This window comes from Barbatula barbatula (genome assembly GCF_947034865.1).
Source record: "Barbatula barbatula genome assembly, chromosome: 23".
NCBI classification, from domain to species: domain Eukaryota; kingdom Metazoa; phylum Chordata; class Actinopteri; order Cypriniformes; family Nemacheilidae; genus Barbatula; species Barbatula barbatula.
In genome coordinates this window covers 1,044,209-1,063,166 of record NC_136786.1, presented here as the reverse complement: position 1 = coordinate 1,063,166, position 18,958 = coordinate 1,044,209, and the positions used below count along the sequence as shown (strand labels likewise).

The 18,958-nt window shown below is 40.7% G+C and overlaps 1 protein-coding gene across 2 annotated transcripts; it reads right to left on the bottom strand.

Moving 5' to 3' along the window:
- Positions 1 to 4,362: 4,362 nt before the first annotated feature.
- LOC306912144 (myosin-7-like) lies at positions 4,363 to 17,362 on the bottom strand (the record flags this gene model as incomplete). 2 transcript variants are annotated; one of them, XM_079488013.1, is made up of 37 exons in its annotated part: positions 4,363 to 4,383; positions 4,701 to 4,835; positions 5,107 to 5,202; positions 5,323 to 5,427; positions 5,536 to 5,832; positions 5,926 to 6,129; positions 6,206 to 6,514; positions 6,641 to 6,765; positions 6,863 to 7,028; positions 7,114 to 7,297; positions 7,412 to 7,608; positions 7,697 to 7,815; positions 7,913 to 8,039; positions 8,148 to 8,537; positions 8,619 to 8,709; positions 8,798 to 8,943; positions 9,030 to 9,206; positions 9,277 to 9,519; positions 9,610 to 9,865; positions 9,957 to 10,093; positions 10,192 to 10,315; positions 10,702 to 10,907; positions 10,991 to 11,067; positions 11,167 to 11,476; positions 11,558 to 11,728; positions 12,067 to 12,216; positions 12,311 to 12,429; positions 12,518 to 12,656; positions 12,759 to 12,862; positions 12,955 to 13,053; positions 13,125 to 13,188; positions 13,272 to 13,364; positions 13,474 to 13,576; positions 16,156 to 16,183; positions 16,267 to 16,423; positions 16,496 to 16,639; positions 17,162 to 17,362. In XM_079488013.1, the coding sequence occupies 37 exons, from the start codon at positions 17,360 to 17,362 to the stop codon at positions 4,363 to 4,365; spliced, it is 5,814 nt and encodes a 1,937-aa protein (XP_079344139.1). The 2 variants fall into 2 exon arrangements, with proteins under 2 accessions (XP_079344139.1, XP_079344140.1); XM_079488014.1 differs by having other exon boundaries at positions 10,991 to 11,058.
- Between the last annotated feature and the right edge of the window lie 1,596 nt (positions 17,363 to 18,958).

Here is an 18,958-nt window from a genome sequence, read left to right as displayed (position 1 = left end):
TGACTGCACTTCTCTAGACTAACTCTGTGTCATTTTCAAGCTGTCCTGAAAGCGAGACAGGCATGCACTGGGAATTTCACAGGTTTATCTTTGTGCTCAAGGATAAAGGCAAGGTAACAATGCTTCACAAGCAAGATGGCAGTAGAGTCAAATTCTCGGACAGCTGTAAAGGCAACAATGGAAATATACACTCACGACCTTTTGTTCTTGTCCAATGAAGGGACAGCTGAAACTCTTTTTGCTTGTTCTAGTTTTCAGCTATGATCTATTTATTTACTTATCATCACTTGTAGTATTGTTAATATATATATATATATATATATATATATATATATATATATATATATATATATATATATATATGTATAAATACACATGTATAATTTTTTCTATAAAAATTTAAAAGGTAGCTTTGTTTTTTGTGTGTGTACCAGGTTACATGGAATTGCTAATTGATTTACATTTGTCTTTTCGATATGAAACATGTTAAGCAGGTGTTTCACATATCTGGTTCTATACAGACTTAACCCCTTTCAGCGCCACGCTGTCGATTTCTAGGGCACCCGTGTGAACAATGACTCAAGACTTGCATGGTCCCCTGACTTCTCATCCCTCAGTTATTCTGCACTGTCTCATCAAGGACCTTACTTAGTCTTTGCACTTGGACAGTCTATTATTGGCCCTATCATCCCTTATAGAAGCTCATTCCCAGCTGTCTGCTCACCCTGAGGAATCAGCACTCTGAAGCAAGAATGAAAGTAACAGTGGCACCTTTAATGAAATTTGTAATGTGAGCTTCCTTTTGTCTCAGTGAACTTGAACAGTCTGCATCTGTTGTCACTTGAAGGTTAAATACATTATGAATCCTTTGTCTCTCTGTGTTGTCTTCGCCTGCTGCTTTTTAACGTGCAGCTATTTTTGACACTAAAACAAGCACTGTAGATTTAACCTTTTCAGGCCCGATATATGAGACAGAAGCGGCAACTGCATTGCATTTTAAGCTTGCCCTCTATTACAGTGAACGGGTAATAGGGAAAGGTCTTTAAAACTCTTCACACAGTCAGCCGCACAACAGAAGTCTATGCAAAATCATTCCAAGCTACCCAAGGTCAACCCAGATGTCTCATAACCATGTTTTACGCACAGTTAAAGGAAATTACTGTAGCCTTCCCGACACTATTCCAGGGTCAGACACACTCTCCCAATTTAAATCTAGATTAAAGACACATCTTTACAAGCATTCACTTCATGCTAAATATGCTAAATAAACCAACGTGAGACTGCTGACATTAGATATTGTTTACTAGAATAATTGATCTTGTTCTATAAACACTGTTCTGTGCTGTGTTTTACCTTTTTTCTGTTTTTCTTATTTTCTCCTGTAAAGCTGCTTTGGAACAATGCACATTGTGAAAAGCGCTATTTAAATCAAATTGATTTGAATGATGGTAATGCCGACTGCATGAAGAGTTTAAAAAAGTGATTTCAGTATAGACCTATGCTTGTTAGCAATCGAAAAAAGCTGTAAGCAAGGAAAATATTAACTTGAAATCAGTGTCATGATTCTGCATCTTCATGTCATGGCTTTCTTGGTCTAGTTGGAGGATCATGACAGAACCTCGTGCTTTGTGTGGAGAGAAACATATTATGGTCGGCCACAGCATAATATGTGTTCTCTCCGGTCTCGTCTTTGGCCCCGCCCCTCTCGTCTCTCGTTATCTTTCCTGCAGTGTTTCATTCCAGACACCTGTCCCTTGTTAATAATCCTTTATTAGTCAACAGATTCCTGGAGGCTGCAGACAATGTTTTCTTATGGGAGCAGGAGGTGGCGGTGTTGTTTAACCGCGGCCTCAGGGACCCTCTATCGCTTACGGAGATGAGGAGGCTGAGACTGCTCGACTTCGATGATGTAATCCGCTTTGTACATGAACTGACCGGAGCCCAGGGTCTCAGTCTATCTGAGTCATCTCCATTGGCCGCCATCCCTAAGGGTCAGACCCTGTAGTCCCCTACTAACTCTCCACCACCAGCCAGCCTTCGTGGCAAGCGAGGGAGAAGAGAGTCCTGGGGTCCTCATTGGAGGCATCCAGCCACGCCCTTCACCTCGTTCCTGCAGCCGCCCACCAGTGGATTGGTCCGTCTTAAGAAGAAGAGGCACGGAGGGAGTCGCAAGGACCTGCACAGCCGCAGTCCAGTCCGATGCAGCCGGTGTCCTGACTCAGCCGGCCTCCCAGCCAAAACTTCCCCTGTCCACTGATTCTGCATCTTCATGTCATGGCTTTCTTGGGATATTGGCAAGATCATGACAGAACCTTGTGTTTTGTGTGGGGAGAAACATATTATGGTCGAGCAAGGCATAATATGCATTCTTTCCGGTCCGTCTTTGGCCTCGCCCCTCTCGTCTCTCGTTAGCTTTCCTTCAGTGTTTCATTCCCGACACCTGTCCCTTTTTCATTATCCTTTGTTAGTCTCCCATATAATGCCCTTGTGTCTGCTGTCCTGTGCAGATTCGTTTTGTTATTCATGCACTGTGATTTGTGCTACCTTGTACCAGAATCCTTGTCCTGTGGATTGCCTTACCCATGCCTGGATGTTTATTATTTATCAAGTTGTTGTGTCTTAACTTTAAACTACTTACAAAAACTATCTTGTCTCCGTTGTTTTCTGCCCCCTCGCGGGAAGTCTTTGTTTTGATGCTGCCTTAGTTAAGTTTTTGTTGTTCTTTTTTGATAAAAGTCTTTGTGTCTGCAAACACTGCCTGCAATTGGGATGCCTGCCCACCACAAGCCTGACAACCAAGAGCTGCCATCTGGGGGATGTTGTAGTACACTGCTATTTCTTTTGATGAAACTATACATAATTTTGAATCAGCTGAAGTTTGGGCCTTATGTTCATTTAGCTGTAGTACTCTTTATTGTGCATGTACCAGAAACTATGATTTTATCTGATTAAATATTCTCAAGAAAATAGGAGAAAAGACTTTTACAAGTGTGTCCGTGCTGCATAACATGCACTGGGCCGAAAGGTTCACATCACATGGTGTCTGTTGCTATCCCTCTGGGGGTTGACTAGGGGACATGCCCTTCAAGGTGTTTTGTTCAAATGGCATTGTTTCAGCCTTGAGGACAAAGATAACCTGTTAAATTCCATCGAGTGCCTCTGTGATCAACTAATGTCTGTGTTAAACAGTAAGATTCTGTATGCAGGGCACACTTCATCTGTACCACCATAAACTTTTATTAGCTTAGTTTGCATTAAAGAAAACATGTTTTGGTTCGTCACCAATGATCATTGTTAATGAATTCACAGCAGTACACTGTGCCATCTAAATTTCTAAGGCCTGGTTTCACAAACAAAGCTTGGCAAAAGCCAAGACTATGCCATAGTTAAATTAGGAAATGTATATCACTCTATTAAAATGCCTTGGATAAAAACATTACTGGTGTGCATATTGAGACAAAATATGGCAATTGCATATTTTAAGATATGTCAGGGCAATTTATTTTTAGACAAGATAGCTCAAACTTTCATTTTAGTCTGGGACTAGTCTGTAAAACCAGGCATAAATAGCTTGAACTCATATTCATATTGATGGAAATCTGCATATTTATAAAAAGATGCAGAAAATTGCCTGCTTCACTAGAAAGTAGCCAAATATTGAATCCAAAGTATATCCAATATTTTCAAGTAATATTATCTAAATATGTATCTTAAAACCCTTTTTACTGCCTAAGGACCTTTTTTATTATGCGAACGTCAGTGGCGGATCCTAAATATAGCGTGTTAAGCTTGATGGAGACCTTAATATAGCAGAGAGGACAATAGCTTCCATATGCTGAGTACCCACCACCCCACTCTACTGGTGTAGACTCCTCCCTCATTTAACATATGTATGAGCAGCTGCATCGTCTTGAGCAATAGCAGGCACTTCATTTACAGCCCTCTTACAGATAGAGTATTCCTGTTCTGGAAGGCAAACTAAAACTGAAATGAACTTTTTGCTGAATCCATTTGGGAGCATCAGAATGGTAAGACATCTAATCTCTTTGCCCTTGTAGCATCATAATGAAAAATGTGTTTAAACGTTTATTAATAAAAAACATACCCAGTTGTAACCGATTTCTGGATGGCTTTATCTGTGGAATTTGTAGCTTTGGTTTATTTAGTGATACTTGGTATACTTTTTTGTTTATGTGTACCACACATGTAATGTAAGTTTTCGCAAACATGTTTTGCTGACATACCAAGACTGGTAAAAAATATTTTGAGTAAGACAAAGGTAATTTGCACAACTGTTTTATTCTATTCAGCTACACACTAAAGGATTCAAAGACACACCAGCTTTTGAGAGATGGGAGACCTTCATTCCTCATCATGTCCTTTCTGTTGAATGGAGAAAAGCAAGATAAGAGTTTAAGATCAAGTTCATCTTACTTTAATTAGAACAGAACATTCATTTTGCCCATAATTCTTAAGATGTCTCTTCATATTTACTACTTTATGTTAATACTTTGTGTTTTGTTCTTCATGGAGTCGCCACTTAAACGTTGTAAAACCATTAAGTCTGTTGCTATGTTTATTTTAAAATGTAAACATTGTTCCTTACAATAATTCATGGGAAAATAAATCACATTTACCAAATGTTTTATCTTTTGAGATGTCACTCAAGCTAAGCCCATTACATCAGGACAGATGCTCACCTTAGATCCAGTATCTCGACTCTTGGCTCTCAGCTTGTTGACCTGAGATTCAGCAATATCAGCCCTCTCCTCTGCTTCATCCAGCTCATGCTGCAGTTTACGGAACTTGCCCAGATTAACATTGGAATGTTCCTCCTAAAGAATCGATTTTTTAGGGATTCCGTGACTGTGAAAACATGCCCCAACACCGTGTCTACACCGGACGCGACAATCACGATGAGACACAACAAATAACATTAGAAATGCATTAGAACCCATTATAATTTCAAACTTTGTCCACACTGGATGAGGCGCAGCACGATCCAACAAGCCCATTAAGAACATGCAGGTTGTCATGTCGCTTTACGCCTGTCGCATTCGGTGTAGTCACGGTTTAAGAAAAAATGTAAATAACAAATTAACGTACAGCCTCCTCAGCAGATCTCTTGTAGGACTTGACCTTCAGCTGGAGTTTGTCCACCAGGTCTTGAAGACGAGTCATATTCTTACGATCCTCTTCAGTCTGAAAATACAGTCACAGGAAAAGGGTGTGTTAATTTTCCCTTGTATGCTTTGCAAAAATATTTGTATGATTTCTGTGCTTTTTGTTTATATGAAAATAATTATTTGTCCAAAGAGTGACCTGGTAGGTGAGCTCCTTGATGCGTCTCTCATATTTACGGATTCCTTTCACAGACTCGCTCGCCTTCCTCTGTTCTAGTTCGACCTCATTTTCCAGCTCTCTCACCTAGCGTGGCGAATATAGGTTTCAAACTCACCAACTTTGAAGCTTTGGTTTAAATCTAATTTAGTAATTACAGCTATTTTTAAAATTTACAGGTTTGTATAAACTTACCCTGGCTTCCAGTTTCTGGACCTGCTTCTTTCCACCCTTCATGGCGATCTGCTCAGCTTCATCCAGACGGTGCTGCAGGTCCTTGATGGTCTGCTCCATGTTCTTCTTCATACGCTCCAGATGAGCACTGGTGTCCTGCTCCTTCTTCAGCTCCTCGGCCATCATGGCAGCATCAGTGATGGCCTTCTTGGCTTTTTCTTCAGCATTCCTGCACTCCTGCACTGCCTCTTCCACCTCAGTCTGAAGCTGAGAATTATCTCCTTCTAGCTTCTTCTTCTGATTCAGCAGGCTGGTGTTCTAAACATTGAGAACATTGAGGTTTATATCATCTCTTGATGACAGTATGCACTACTGTACGAGATGGTTTGAGTGTTTTTTATAGTGTCGTACCTGAGAATGCAGCAGCTGAACTCTCTCACTGACATCCAGCAGTTCCTGCTCAGCCAGTTTCCTTCCTCTCTCAGTCTGTTCCACCAGAGATCTCAGTTCATCCAGTTCAGCTTGAAGCAGATTGTTGCGTCTTTCCACGATGGCAGTGTTCTCTTTGAGATCATCATTACATCGAAGAGCATCATCCAGCTGCAGTTGGGCATCCTATGGAGCACAAATTTGGCAATTATTGTAAATACGTTTACCTATGCCTCATAATGTTTGAGATGATTTCTTATACTTTGAGATGTCCATGAAGTCCCTTGAGTTGTTTCTGAGCTTCTGCTGCCTGTCTGTTCGCCTGACTGAGCTGAATCTCCATTTCATTGAGATCTCCTTCCATCTTCTTCTTTATCCTGAGAGCTTCATTCCTGCTGCGAGTCTCTGCTTCAAGTGAGCTCTGCAGGGTATCCACCATTCTCTGCTGGTTCCTCTTGGCCTGCTCCATCTCTTCATCTTTCTCAGTTAGTTTACGTTCAATGTCAGCTTTAATCTGGTTGAACTCCAGTTGAGCTCTAAGGATCTTTCCTTCTTCATGCTCAAGTGAAGCCTGACAGATCATACGTAAAAAAATATTTTTATTTTTCTACCTTACCATTTTTTACCATGTAGGGTAATTCTTACAATTTTAAACACATTATTTTTTAATAGAGCAAATGGTAGACAATCACAATACCTCAGCTTCTTCCAGAGCAGCTTGAATTTCAGCCTTTTCCTGCTCCAACGTTTTACGATTTTTCTCTAATTCATGAATACTCTTCCCACTTTCACCAATTTGCTCAGTAAGGTCAGAAATCTCCTCTGTTTCAAAAATCAAGGAAATGGTTAATACATACAAGCAAATACCATAATCCTGTGATAGAAGGTTAAGATAGTGATGTTAATACATCAATGACACCTTGGAGGTTCTTGTTTTCTCTCTTCATGGTCTCCAAATGATCCAGAGATTCTTCATAAGAGTTCTTTAGTTTGAATAGTTCAGTGCTCAGAGATCTGGCTTCCTTCTGGGAACTTTCCAACTCACTTTGAGTCTCCTCATATTTCTGCTTCCATTCAGCTAGGACCTGATTTAAATCATCAGTTAGACTTTGATAAACTTCCATTGGGTAAATAAGTTATAGATGACATTTTCATAAGTGTGTTTTTTACCTTGTCAAAGTTTCTTTGTTTCTTGTCCAAAGCAGCAGCAGCAGCATTGGATCTCTCCACATCAACCATTAGATCTTCAATCTCATTCTGAAGTCTGTGCTTGGTCTTCTCCAGAGAGGAGCATTTAGCATTGACAGCTTCCACAGCTTCTTCTGCTTCTTGCAGGCGCTGAGCTAGTTTCTTCCTAATTGTGTCAGTAGAATGAGAGTTAAGGAACTGATTAGAACAACTTAAAACAGAAAATTAACTGATAAATGAACACCTACAAATCTAATAACATATATTTCTTGTTTCTTACTTTGCTTCCTCAAGCTCTTCAGTTCTCTGGATGGCATCAGTTTCATACTTGGTTCTCCACTGGGCCACCTCAGAGTTTGCTTTGGAGAGACTACGCTGCAGTTCAGCTTTGGCCTCCTGCTCCTCCTCAAACTGCTCCCTCAGCAGATCAGCATCATGACGGGCAGACTGCACTGCGTGGGCCAGGGCATTCTTAGCCTGAAACAAAAAAAAACATATTTTAGCTGTATGTCATAACGTCATTAAAAAATGGTTGAAATTCTTACAGTATATTGACTTTAAATACCTTCACTTCCTCTTCTAGTTGTCTCTTGAGGTCTTCAATCTGCTGAGTATAAGACTGCTTGCCTCTTGTCAGCTGAGAAACCAAGGAAACCTTCTCTTCAAGCTGCCTAGAGAGCTCCCCTAGGTTGAAGTATAACCATTACAAAATTAGTTCATGATCTTGGGCATTTTTCTAGTAATATATACTGTACAATTGTTACCTTGTCACAGGACATACCATTCTCAGTTTGCAGCTTAGCTTTTTGCATTGTTAAGTCATTAATGCTACGTTGCCCCTCCTCAAACTTTGTTCTGTATTCAGACATCTGGTCCTCAAGGGTTCTGCACATTTTCTCTAAATTTACCTAACATATTGATAATAATAATCACATCAAAGGAACACTATAAAAGAGTAAAAAGATAATGTGTAGTTCTACTCCTGAGTTAATGAAAAGTAAACATTAAATTATCACCTTTGTCTTTGCAAGTTGCTCCATGTTTGAGATCACATCATCCAGTTCCAGTCTCAGTTCACTCTTCTCTTTCTCAAGCTTCTGCTTCACTCTCTGAAGGTTGTCAATCTGCTCTCCAAGATCAGCTACACTGTCGGCATGTTTCTTCCTCAGTGTAGCAGCGGTTGCCTCATGATGCAGAGTGGCCTCTTCAAGGTCTCTGCGCAGTTTCTGTAACTCAGCGTCACGTTTCTTGTTCATCTCAATCTGTGCAGCAGTGGCACCACCAGCTTCCTCCAACCTCTCACTGATCTCCTCCAGTTCTCTGGCCAGATCTGCCCTCTGTTTCTCTACTTTGGCACGAGCAGCTCTCTCGGCCTCCAGCTCTTCCTCGAGCTCTTCAATTCGGGCCTGGTAAAGTGAAGAATAACATTAAAGCTGGAAAATTCAAACAAATCAATATTGTTCTCTTATTGTTAAAAGTAAGTTTACCTGCAACTCCTTAAGTTTCTTTAGGAGTTGGGCTGCCATTGCCTGTTCATCTTCAATCTTGCTACTGAGCTGACTCATCTCAAAATCTTTCCTAAATTTCAGAAAATAATTAGAAAGCATTTATAAGATTAAAAATTCTCTACGGAAATAGTTATTTAACACTCTGGAAAAGCACAAACTTTTTAAGCCTCTCTTCCAGCTGTTGTTTGTCATTCTCCAGGTCCATCACGTTCTCCTGAGTCAACTTTAAGTCTCCCTCAAGCTTCCTCTTTGCCCTCTCTAGATCCATCCGAAGTTTCTTTTCCTGTTCCAGGGAACCCTCAAGCTGAAAGGGCAAGAAGTTTGACATTCAATTTTCTTCATGTTAAATATATAATATGATTTTTAATAGTGAGAGACCAAACCCCTCACATCATCCACTTGTTGCTCCAGCTTGGCTTTGGCTTTAGTGAGAGTGTTGACTTTGTCTTCCTCACTCTGGAGGTCATCCAGTGTTTGCTGGTGGGCCTCCTGAAGAGCTTTCTTTTCCTTGGTCAGCTTAGCGATGATTTCATCCAGAGCTGCCATCTCTTCAATTAGGTTTTTCACCTGAGACAAATGACAATGTAAGCTTGTATTACACTGTTATCACTTTAAATCGGCTTGGGTTGAGGTGAACCTTGTTCTCAGTGGCATGTTTCTCTTTCTCCACTTTGGCCAGAGTGAGCTCAAGATCATCAATGTCTTTCTTCAGCTCAGAACATTCATCCTCCAGCTTTCTCTTCTTTGCAGTCAGCTCAGCATTCATTTCTTCTTCATCCTCCAGTCTCTCTGTCAGCTCTTTGGCTTTGGCCTCAAGCTGAATCTTATTTTTGATCAGACCCTCACATCTCTCCTCAGCATCACAAAGATTATCTTGCTCCTGTTTATTAACAGTATATAAGATAAGTTTGAATTTCATGTTTTTTTTAACCTTTTCTGTGTTACAACACAATAAAGCTTGTAAACTCACAGCTTGGACAGCAAGTTGCAGGTCATTCTTCTCTTGGAGAAGAGAAACCATCTTTTCTTCAAGCTCTTTTCTACGGGCCTCGGATTTGGCATAAGCTTCCTTTAACTTCAGGAATTCTTCCTTCATGTTTGCCATCTCTTTCTCTGCTTCAGCAGAGCGTAGCAGAGGTTTTATCTTGAAGTACAGCTTCATCCAGGGCCAATTCTTGACACCCATGAAGGCACGTACATTCCACTGGATCACAAGTAAGGCATCCCTAAGGTTTGATCAAAGAATAGTTTAGGTATCCCACATAAAACAACAGCTCTTGTGGCATTGTTCTGGAAATTAAAGGAAAAAAGTTCTACCTTCGCTCAACAATCTTTTGGAATTCATTTCTTGAGAGAAGACCCCGAGCTCGCGCCTGAATGTTTGTGATGATAAGAGCAAGGCGGTCATCTCGCATCTCTTCAAGAGTTCCCAATAAACCAGCCTTGAAGAACACCTTGTAAACGAAAAAAAAAAGGACAGTCCCATTTATTTAATTAGACGCAATAAATAAATCTAGCGCTTTTTAGATTATCATGACTTTTATTAGGTTACCTTAGTATGTCCAAATTTGTACTGACTATGGTCAATATCCAAAGATCCCAGTAGTTTTTCAGCTCCTTTCCTGCTGTCAATAAACTGACCATCTGGAATGGCAGCAGGATTCAGGATACGATATCTGTTGTTGCAAATATTGAAGAGAGTCATTCTTGCTTCTTAAATGTTTTATTTTTTTCCAAACAAGCCATGTGAATGGCCTATAATCATGCATTTTCAGTGGGTGGACCAAAGGTATGAAACAACCCGCCCTTGTCAGATCTGCAACCCCAATGTATGATTTTAAAACAAAGCAAGATACTTTGAAGTCGTTGACACACACTGATCAGCTAGATTAATTTGTGCCCTCTAAATAAGTTTGTGAATGAATGAAAAGTTATTTGAATAAACATGAAGTTTATTTGAAAGATTTTTATAATGATATTGTCATTCACAATTCTATACTTTGTGAAAACAAGGTTTTAGAGTCTGAGGTGGGAGCCTTCTTTGTCATGCTAAAGTATATACCTCTGTTTAAAATCTCCATACAGGATTCTGTTGGGGAAGCCCTTTCTGCAGATTCTGATGCCCTCCAACACACCGTTACAGCGCAGCTGGTGCATTACCAGAGGATTCTCCATCGCCCCAGGAGTCTTGGTCTCATTGGGGATCAGGCAGCGCACAAAGTGAGGGTGAGTGGACCTCAAGTTGGTCATTAGCTTGTTCAGATTCTCCTGTGAATAGAGATATTTCAAGATACTACCTATTTGTGGTATGTCATATAATTTAAAACAATTCCAAAACAGCATCATGTTACCCTATGAAGGGCAGAAACCGTCTGGAAAGAAGAGCCCTTTTTCTTCTTCTCCTTCCCACCTTTGCCACCTCCACCATCTGCCCCGGATATTAAAAACATATTTATATGAACCTTGCATGAAATTCTTATTTGTCCAGAACTACTTTTCTTTCTGTGACCTCGTCATTACCACACACCTGAGTCTGCGCTAGCATAACCAGCAAAAAGGTAAGAGAGCAGTTTCATGGTAGACTTCTGATAAAGGCCTACAACAGTCTCATTGAGGGGATCCTTGTTCTTCACCAGCCAGTTATTGATGTTGTAGTCAACTATGCCAGCGTAGTGAACCAGGGAGAAATGGGCCTCTGGTCTACCCTTGATAATCCTGGGCTTCTGGAAATTGTTTGATTTCCCCAAGTGGTTGTCATAAAGCTTAGCTTTGAATGTTGCATCACTGGCTTTAGGGAACATGCACTCCTCTTCAAGGATTGACATGATACCCATGGGCTAATGCAAAAAAGAATCAAATGCTTAAAAGTAGTTCCAATATTTGTCCTGTATTTCAGGATCTCTTAGTAAAAAAAATACCTTTTCGATAAGATCAATACAGGCCTGCAAGTCCATGCCGAAGTCAATAAACACCCACTCAATACCCTCCTTCTTGTATTCCTCTTGCTCCAGCACAAACATGTGGTGGTTAAAGAACTGCTGCAACTTCTCGTTAGTGAAGTTGATGCACAGCTGTTCGAAAGTGTTGAACTGAAACAAAAATGTAGGATCAATAATGAAATTGAGACATGATCTTCTTAGTAGATTCCTTTCCTAGTTTTCATAGTAATGCTACATTAAAGCTTATAAGACTGTGGTGGTTCTTTAGGGTTACCTACTTTAAATGTCAGTGTACTTATAAAAGTTTGCATAACAACTTTATCTTTGTGGAAAAAAGTCTAAATTATCAAACAAAACACCTGCATATTTGCTCATAAAGCTATGCCCTATGCAACCAAAGAGGGGTTCTGTGTTATTTAACAGGATTATTCCCTCTAAAGTAACCTTGTTCAATAGTGACTAATGGTGAGCAAAAATGCAATACTTACATCAAAGATCTCAAATCCAGCAATGTCCAGCACACCAATGAAATATTGGCGTGGCTGCTTGGTGTCCAGGGATTGGTTGATTCTTACAACCATCCAAAGAAACATCTTCTCATAAACTGATTTGGAGAGGGCACCAATTGCATAGTTCACCTTTCGAGGACAGATGACACAGAAACATCTAAGAGAAAGTGTGTTTTGATCTCATATTCACAGTATGATAATGATGCCATGACGTTTTTCCCACCTGTTGGACACTTTGTCCCTTGGTGACCCACTCGTTTCCTACTTTGACTCTTGGATGGCACAGAGCTTTAATGAGATCAGCTGAGTTCAGGCCCATCAGATAAGATGATTTATCAGCATCTGTCATCAATAACAGAAGGTGGTTGAATTAATCACCCATCTAGCGACAGCTGCATGTTACATTTCAGCATTTTATCATAATACTGACCCTCAGTGCCATCGGCCTCTGCCTGTTCCTCTCTTTGCTTCTGTTTGAACCTCATGTTGCCATAGTGCATGATGGCACCAATCAGCTTATAGATGCTGTTCTTCTCCTCTTGAGTGAAGCCCAACACATCAAAAGCTTCCTAGATCCAAAATACGTAACATAAAATGTTAACAAATACCACATGTTCTGCTTTTTTTCTGTTAATTAGAATTAGTATGTTTGTAGACTTCATATAACACACATCAGTTGCAATCAGCTCATCGGCATCATTAATTGATGCTACTTGTGTTTCTCCTTGGGAGATAAAGGCGTAGTCATAAGGGTTTGCTGTTATCAGAAGCATGTCTAAAAAGAAAAGACAATTAATGATTATAAGTCTTTTTGTGTTTTCTTTCAATTGTGTTACACACGTTTTTTCATAGCAAATATTTGCCCACCTAGTAGTTCTGGTTTCTTCTGAGACAGGATTTGGTAGAAGATGTGATAGTCTCTCTCAGCTTTGAGCTGGAAAGTCACACGAGACTTCTCCAGAAGATCTGTCATGCACAATATTTACATTAAAAGCCTTAAATGCATGCCACAAAACAATATGTGAAAGGAAGCTTACAAGTTTCAATATCTGCAGAAGCCAGTTTGCCACTTGCAGCAAAATGGATGCGGATAAATTTGCCCTGTTTGGGAAGATAAATACATTCACGTCTTCATCTGAAATTAAATTGGCTCATCAGTCTTCCCTGCTATTTCATTTACTTACGAATCTCGACGAGTTGTCATTTCTGATGGTTTTGGCATTACCAAAAGCCTCCAGAGCAGGATTACACTGGATGATTTGATCCTCCAGAGTTCCCTTAACAACACAATATTGAAAATCAGTGCTTGTGTGTATGGTGGCATTCAAAAAAGGTAGTGTAATTCATTTTTCTTTTCAGAATTTATTTGAATTCTGCTCAGGCAACCTTTTTGTCACTGGTTTCCTTTCTGCTACTACCAGCAGCAATGCTGGCGAAGTACTGGATGACTCTCTTGGTGTTCACGGTCTTTCCAGCACCGGATTCTCCACTTCAAATAGAAAAAGTGTTTAGCATTACAGTAGTTCCTTAAAATAAATAAATAACAAAAGTTTGTTAAAGTTACGACAAACATAACTTCAGTCCAAACCTTTGAGTGTTACTTTACACCTTAACTGTTGGCCCTTATCTGCCATTTCTACAGTAATATATTATCAACACTCTTGCCAGCTAATTACTGTAGGTGTTTTACAGTAAACTACTTCAACGACTGTCTGAAAATACATCAGTAAAATAATCTATTAACTCACTGAAGTCACACAGTCTTAGAAGAACATCAAGTGTAAATAACAGATGAACACATGAAATCTGTCAAGATCTCACCAGAGGAGAATTAAACACAAGCATAATTTACATCTTTACTTATTACAGTAGGTGTAATCGTTCCTGCTCCGACGTCGTGAACTGCGGAGGACAGAAGGCCTCAAGAACAACTGGATGCATGGTGAAGAACGGAACTTCTAACTCGGGTGAAGTTGCAGAATAGCTTTAGGCCAAAATTTAGCAGGATGGCAAGGTCAAAGGGCTCCTGTTATTTGCAGGCGAGCGCCTGCAAATCTCCAATTCTCTTATGAGAGGTGATTGCCATTAGAAAAAACATTTTTCATGATGGAACTGTCCGTCTAGGAGGCATCAGCCGCCTCGCTCCACAAGTAAAGCGGGTGACTAAAGGGTGTTTTCCCACAGAAACCCCATCAATCAGGGCGTGGCAAGCTGAAATGCCGGCCACGTTAACGTGAGAGTACCGGGGCTTGTCCCTGAGGACAGTTTCTCTTGCAGAAACTCCAACACTGAAACAATGTGGCAGCGAATTGGGTCTGCATGGTGTACCATGCACCGTGTGTCAAAAACGCTCCATCTAAGGGCGTAGCTCCTTCTAGTGGAGGGAGCCCTAGCTCTTAGAATAGTCTCTACTACGAGGAGGAATACTAGGTCCGAAAACCAGATTCTGGTTGGCCAATCATTAAGAGGTGAGACCCCTGTTGACGGCCCTTGCTAGGACTCCCGGAAGCAGAGCTATCAAAGGATTTGTGTAAAGACGCAGTCTGGGCCACGTATGGGCCATTGCGTCCAGACCCAGGGGAGCTGGATGACTCAGAAAGAAGTAGAGGGGACATTGTGCTGTCTCCTGTGTAGCAAAGAGGTCCACCTCTGCTTCGTAAAATCTTTCCCAGATTTATCTGACTATCTCGGGGTGGAGTTTCCATTTCCCGATCGTCATAGCTTGTCTGGACAGCAAGTCTGCTAGCACATTCATATGCCCCGGGATGTGAATCGCTCTGAGGGACAGGAATTTGCCCTCTGCCCAGGGCAGGATCTGCTGGGCCAATTTGCTCAGGTGGCGCGACCACAGCCCACCCTGGTGATTTATGTACGAGACTACTGACGTGTTGTCCACCCGCACTAGGACATGGTAGCCTCGTAGCTGCCAGAGGAAGTATTTTCATGGCCAGATATACAGACATCATTCCGAGGCAATTGATGTGCCAAACGAAAAGATGACCTCTACAGATCCCTTGGGCTGGACAGCCATTTAAGGGCGCACCCCAACCCCGTGAGGGATGCATCTGCTGTTAGCATCTTGCGACGACAACACGGACCGAGAGTGGGACCTAGAGTCAGAGGTCTGAACCACATAGAAAGGGTGCGAAGTCCCTGGCGAGTCCCATATAACCCCCAGATACGTTGTATTCTGTGTAGGGGAAAGAACGCTCTTTTTGACGTTGAGTCTTAACCCGAGAGTCTCAAGATGAACTAGAACAACATGATGTCGAAGCACTAGCTCCCGAGACTGAGCCAGTCGTCTACGTAATAAAAAAATGCGGATGCCCTGGAATTGCAGAGGAACCAGAGCTCTCTCCATGCACTTTGTGTGTGTGGGAGGACAAGGCTAGGCCGAATGGAAGACCCCGATACTGGTAAGCTTTGCCCCCGAAAGCGGACCTCAGGAATTTTCTGTGTTGTGGCAAGATCTCTATGTGAAAGTATGCGTCTTTGAGATCGATCATCACAAACCAGTCATGAGACTGAATTTGAGACAGAATCATCTGGATTATCAATATTTTGAATTTATGTGTCTTTAGGTAACGGTTCAATCCGCGAGGATCTAGAATTGGACGCAACCCCCCATCCTTCTTGGGAACTTGAAAATACCGGCTGTAGTAACGTGACATTCTGTCTGATAGGGGATCACGTTGTATGGCCCCTTTGCACAGCAGAGCTTGTAAGTCTTGTGTCAACAGATGTGCTCTCTCCGGTTGCATGGAAGTGGAGACCATGCCGTTTAAACGCAGAGGGCAACATACAAATTGAATCCTGTAGCCTTTGGCTACAGTCCTTTCCCATGGAGAGATACCTGGCAGTAGTTTCCACGCTGCCAGCTTCTCTGAAAAATGAGAGCAAACAGCCCAAGTAAAAGAAACACTAATGGTGACTTACATAAATCAACCTTGATAAGAGCTTTTGTAGATGTGTGACCTACAGTAGCTAGCTGGCAACATTGTTGCCACTATATTACCTTAGAAAAAGCAGGTAAGAGCTAACAGTGTTGATATGCAGAATCAGACTCACGTGATGAGAATAGACTGGTTCTCTCTGTCTGTAAAGGACAATATAAATTATATGAAATATGACCTGAACAATCACATTCTGACCATGTTGATATGTGTTGAGTAAACGGACCTGACAGCATGTACTGATAGGCATTGTCCGAGATGGAGAAGATGTGAGGAGGAGCTTCACTCCTCTTTTTTCCTCTGTAGGCGATGACAACTTCTTGGTTGTACACCGGCAGCCACTTGTAGGGGTTGACAGTGACACAGAAGAGCCCAGAATAGGTCTGTGAGAGACATTCAAACATGTTTGTGTCCCGCTCATACATGATCAAGTGAACACAGAGAGTTTGACTCACATAGATCATCCAGGCTGCGTAACGCTCTTTGAGGTTAAACAGCACAGCGGGTTCATGCAGGAAGGTGAACATCGCCATGTCCTCGATTTTATCGAACTTTGGCGGGTTCTGAGGATGAACATCTACTTCCTTTACAGTGACTGTCTGCAAGCACATGTGAGTTATGACAGATCTTTAGCAAGGGAAACAAGTCATGGAAAAATCCCTAAAATATCTGTGATCTCTCTACCATATCCTCAGTAACCTACTGAATCAAATTACAGAGGTTTAAAGAAAACCCTAAACCTTTCTTTACACCCATGTCCTAACCAGACATCAGGAAAAAAAATGCTATTTGTCTGTCCAAAATGAACCTGAAAACTAGTCTAATTTTTTATATAGTTTCTGGTTCTAAACCTCTATATTCAGTCTCTCTTTATAATATATATTCATGAGATGTAGATGTAGTGGAATGAAATGAGATCTCAGCCGTGACGCAACATAAATAGAAACTACAATCCACTGTCACTGTCATATATTGTCGTTGTGGCTGGTGAGGAAAAATCTCTGATTTACATGAAATAGATACCTTGTATTGTGTGTCATGTTATCACATTGCATCTTGTTAGGACATGATCTTAGTTTTAAAGACAGTTTAATATACTCACAGCTGAGACTTAAGCTTACCGTCCCCTTAGCAGTCTCGCATGTGACTTTATCACCATCTCGACTGATGATAGACGCTTTAAGGTACTCCTCTTCAGTGTCAGGGACGAAGCATTCCTTCTTCATGTCAAAGAGGCGAGTCTGGGCCTCCAGACGTTCCTTGTCTGACTTCCTGAGATACGGAGCAGCAGGCCCAAACTCTGCCATTACAGCATCCCCCATATTTCACCCTTCAAGAGCATTTACAAATGAACCTTGTTTTGATGCATTACTTACGAAGTAAAGATACAACTAGTGCACAAATCACTGTTTTATAAGGTAATAAGACATTTATTTAAGATATTTGATCAGTATTTACTTATTGTTCATTGTTTATTATTCAACAACTCACCCTTGTTCTTCAGCTCTTCAAAATGAAAGCCCTAGTTCCACAAAAAACGAAATCATGTCACTGTTGTGTGATTTCTACTACTGAATACATCAAATGAACAGGTATATCAGTACAGATATAAAATAATAATCAGGCAACCCAGTTCATCCTTTCATTTACCAGTAAAGAATTATTTGACTATGAGATACATTTCTATTAGTAGGTAAAGCTCCCCACAACTTACCGTATGCAGAAGAAAGTTGAGGATGACACAATTGAAATCTTCTCTCTGCTTCTTTTATAGTGCAATTGTTCCTCTAAATATGGTATTTGGCATCACACAATGCATACTGCTCGCTCAGTTTGGTTAGGAAGGATGGGGTGGGTGGGTGGGTATGCTAGGGATAGGTGGGGGGTAGTTTCTATTGTAATGCATGTCATTCTTCTCAGTCTCTGGGAGTTCATAATATGAAAATAAATATGAACTATTATCAATTATCAACACAATCATATGATAGACATTGTGTATGTATTTGTTCAACAGAAACATAATTTAAGAAAAAGACTATAGAAATACAAGTAACCTATATAAAAACAAAATATACTTCATCCTTCAAGCATCCAACAGGCATGATTCTGTGAAACTCTTTTTTTATATGCAAGGCAGCAGTACTGTCTGTTACAAAAATCCAAAGTATGACAGTGATTTATTCATTGTGAAATGTATCTTTCAAGATGCACACTATATTCTTTATTTATCACATTTTAATAGATTACCCAATAAAGTGTGCAGACACTGACAAGTTCGTCTGCCTTCCACTAGAGGCATCAGCTGTTTAATAGTTGCAGTATTAGTTGGTCAGAGTCAAGGTCAATATCCGCATAGTGTGAATTCTTCTGTTTGCAGTATATAAGTGATGAGGCATTTGTCTCCTTCACTCTTCACTTGAGGACACAGATCTGAGTGCCTTTGTTTGATTGATAGGAACAGCTTGCTCTTGATCTACACGACTACTTTCATTATCAGAAAGAGACCTCTTTCTATTCGTTCTGTAACTAGTAGCAGTGTTTTCTCATACACCCACCCAAAAATGTAAATCGCTTTTGAATGGGTTCTTTTTTTCTAAATACTTTAAAAAAAATATACTTGTTTTTTGACCAGTAAAATATATTATCTTTGCATTCTGCTTCATAACGTTTTCTTTAACAGCAACAACTTGACATCCAGATAACCAGCATTTCATTGCCGTTTTCCAGGAGCAGTTCAACTGAGTCATACCTTGCAAGCTGATAAGCCTGAGGTCAAGACTCTCTCGGTCTAACAAGGAGCAAGAATTGTTCATCATCTCACACCCGCTGATATAGTGTCCAACAATCTGAAGGGTGTTAATCAAGAAACCTCCAGAAGGCACTTCCTAAGACCTTCCTGTGAGATTCCTTAACAGTTT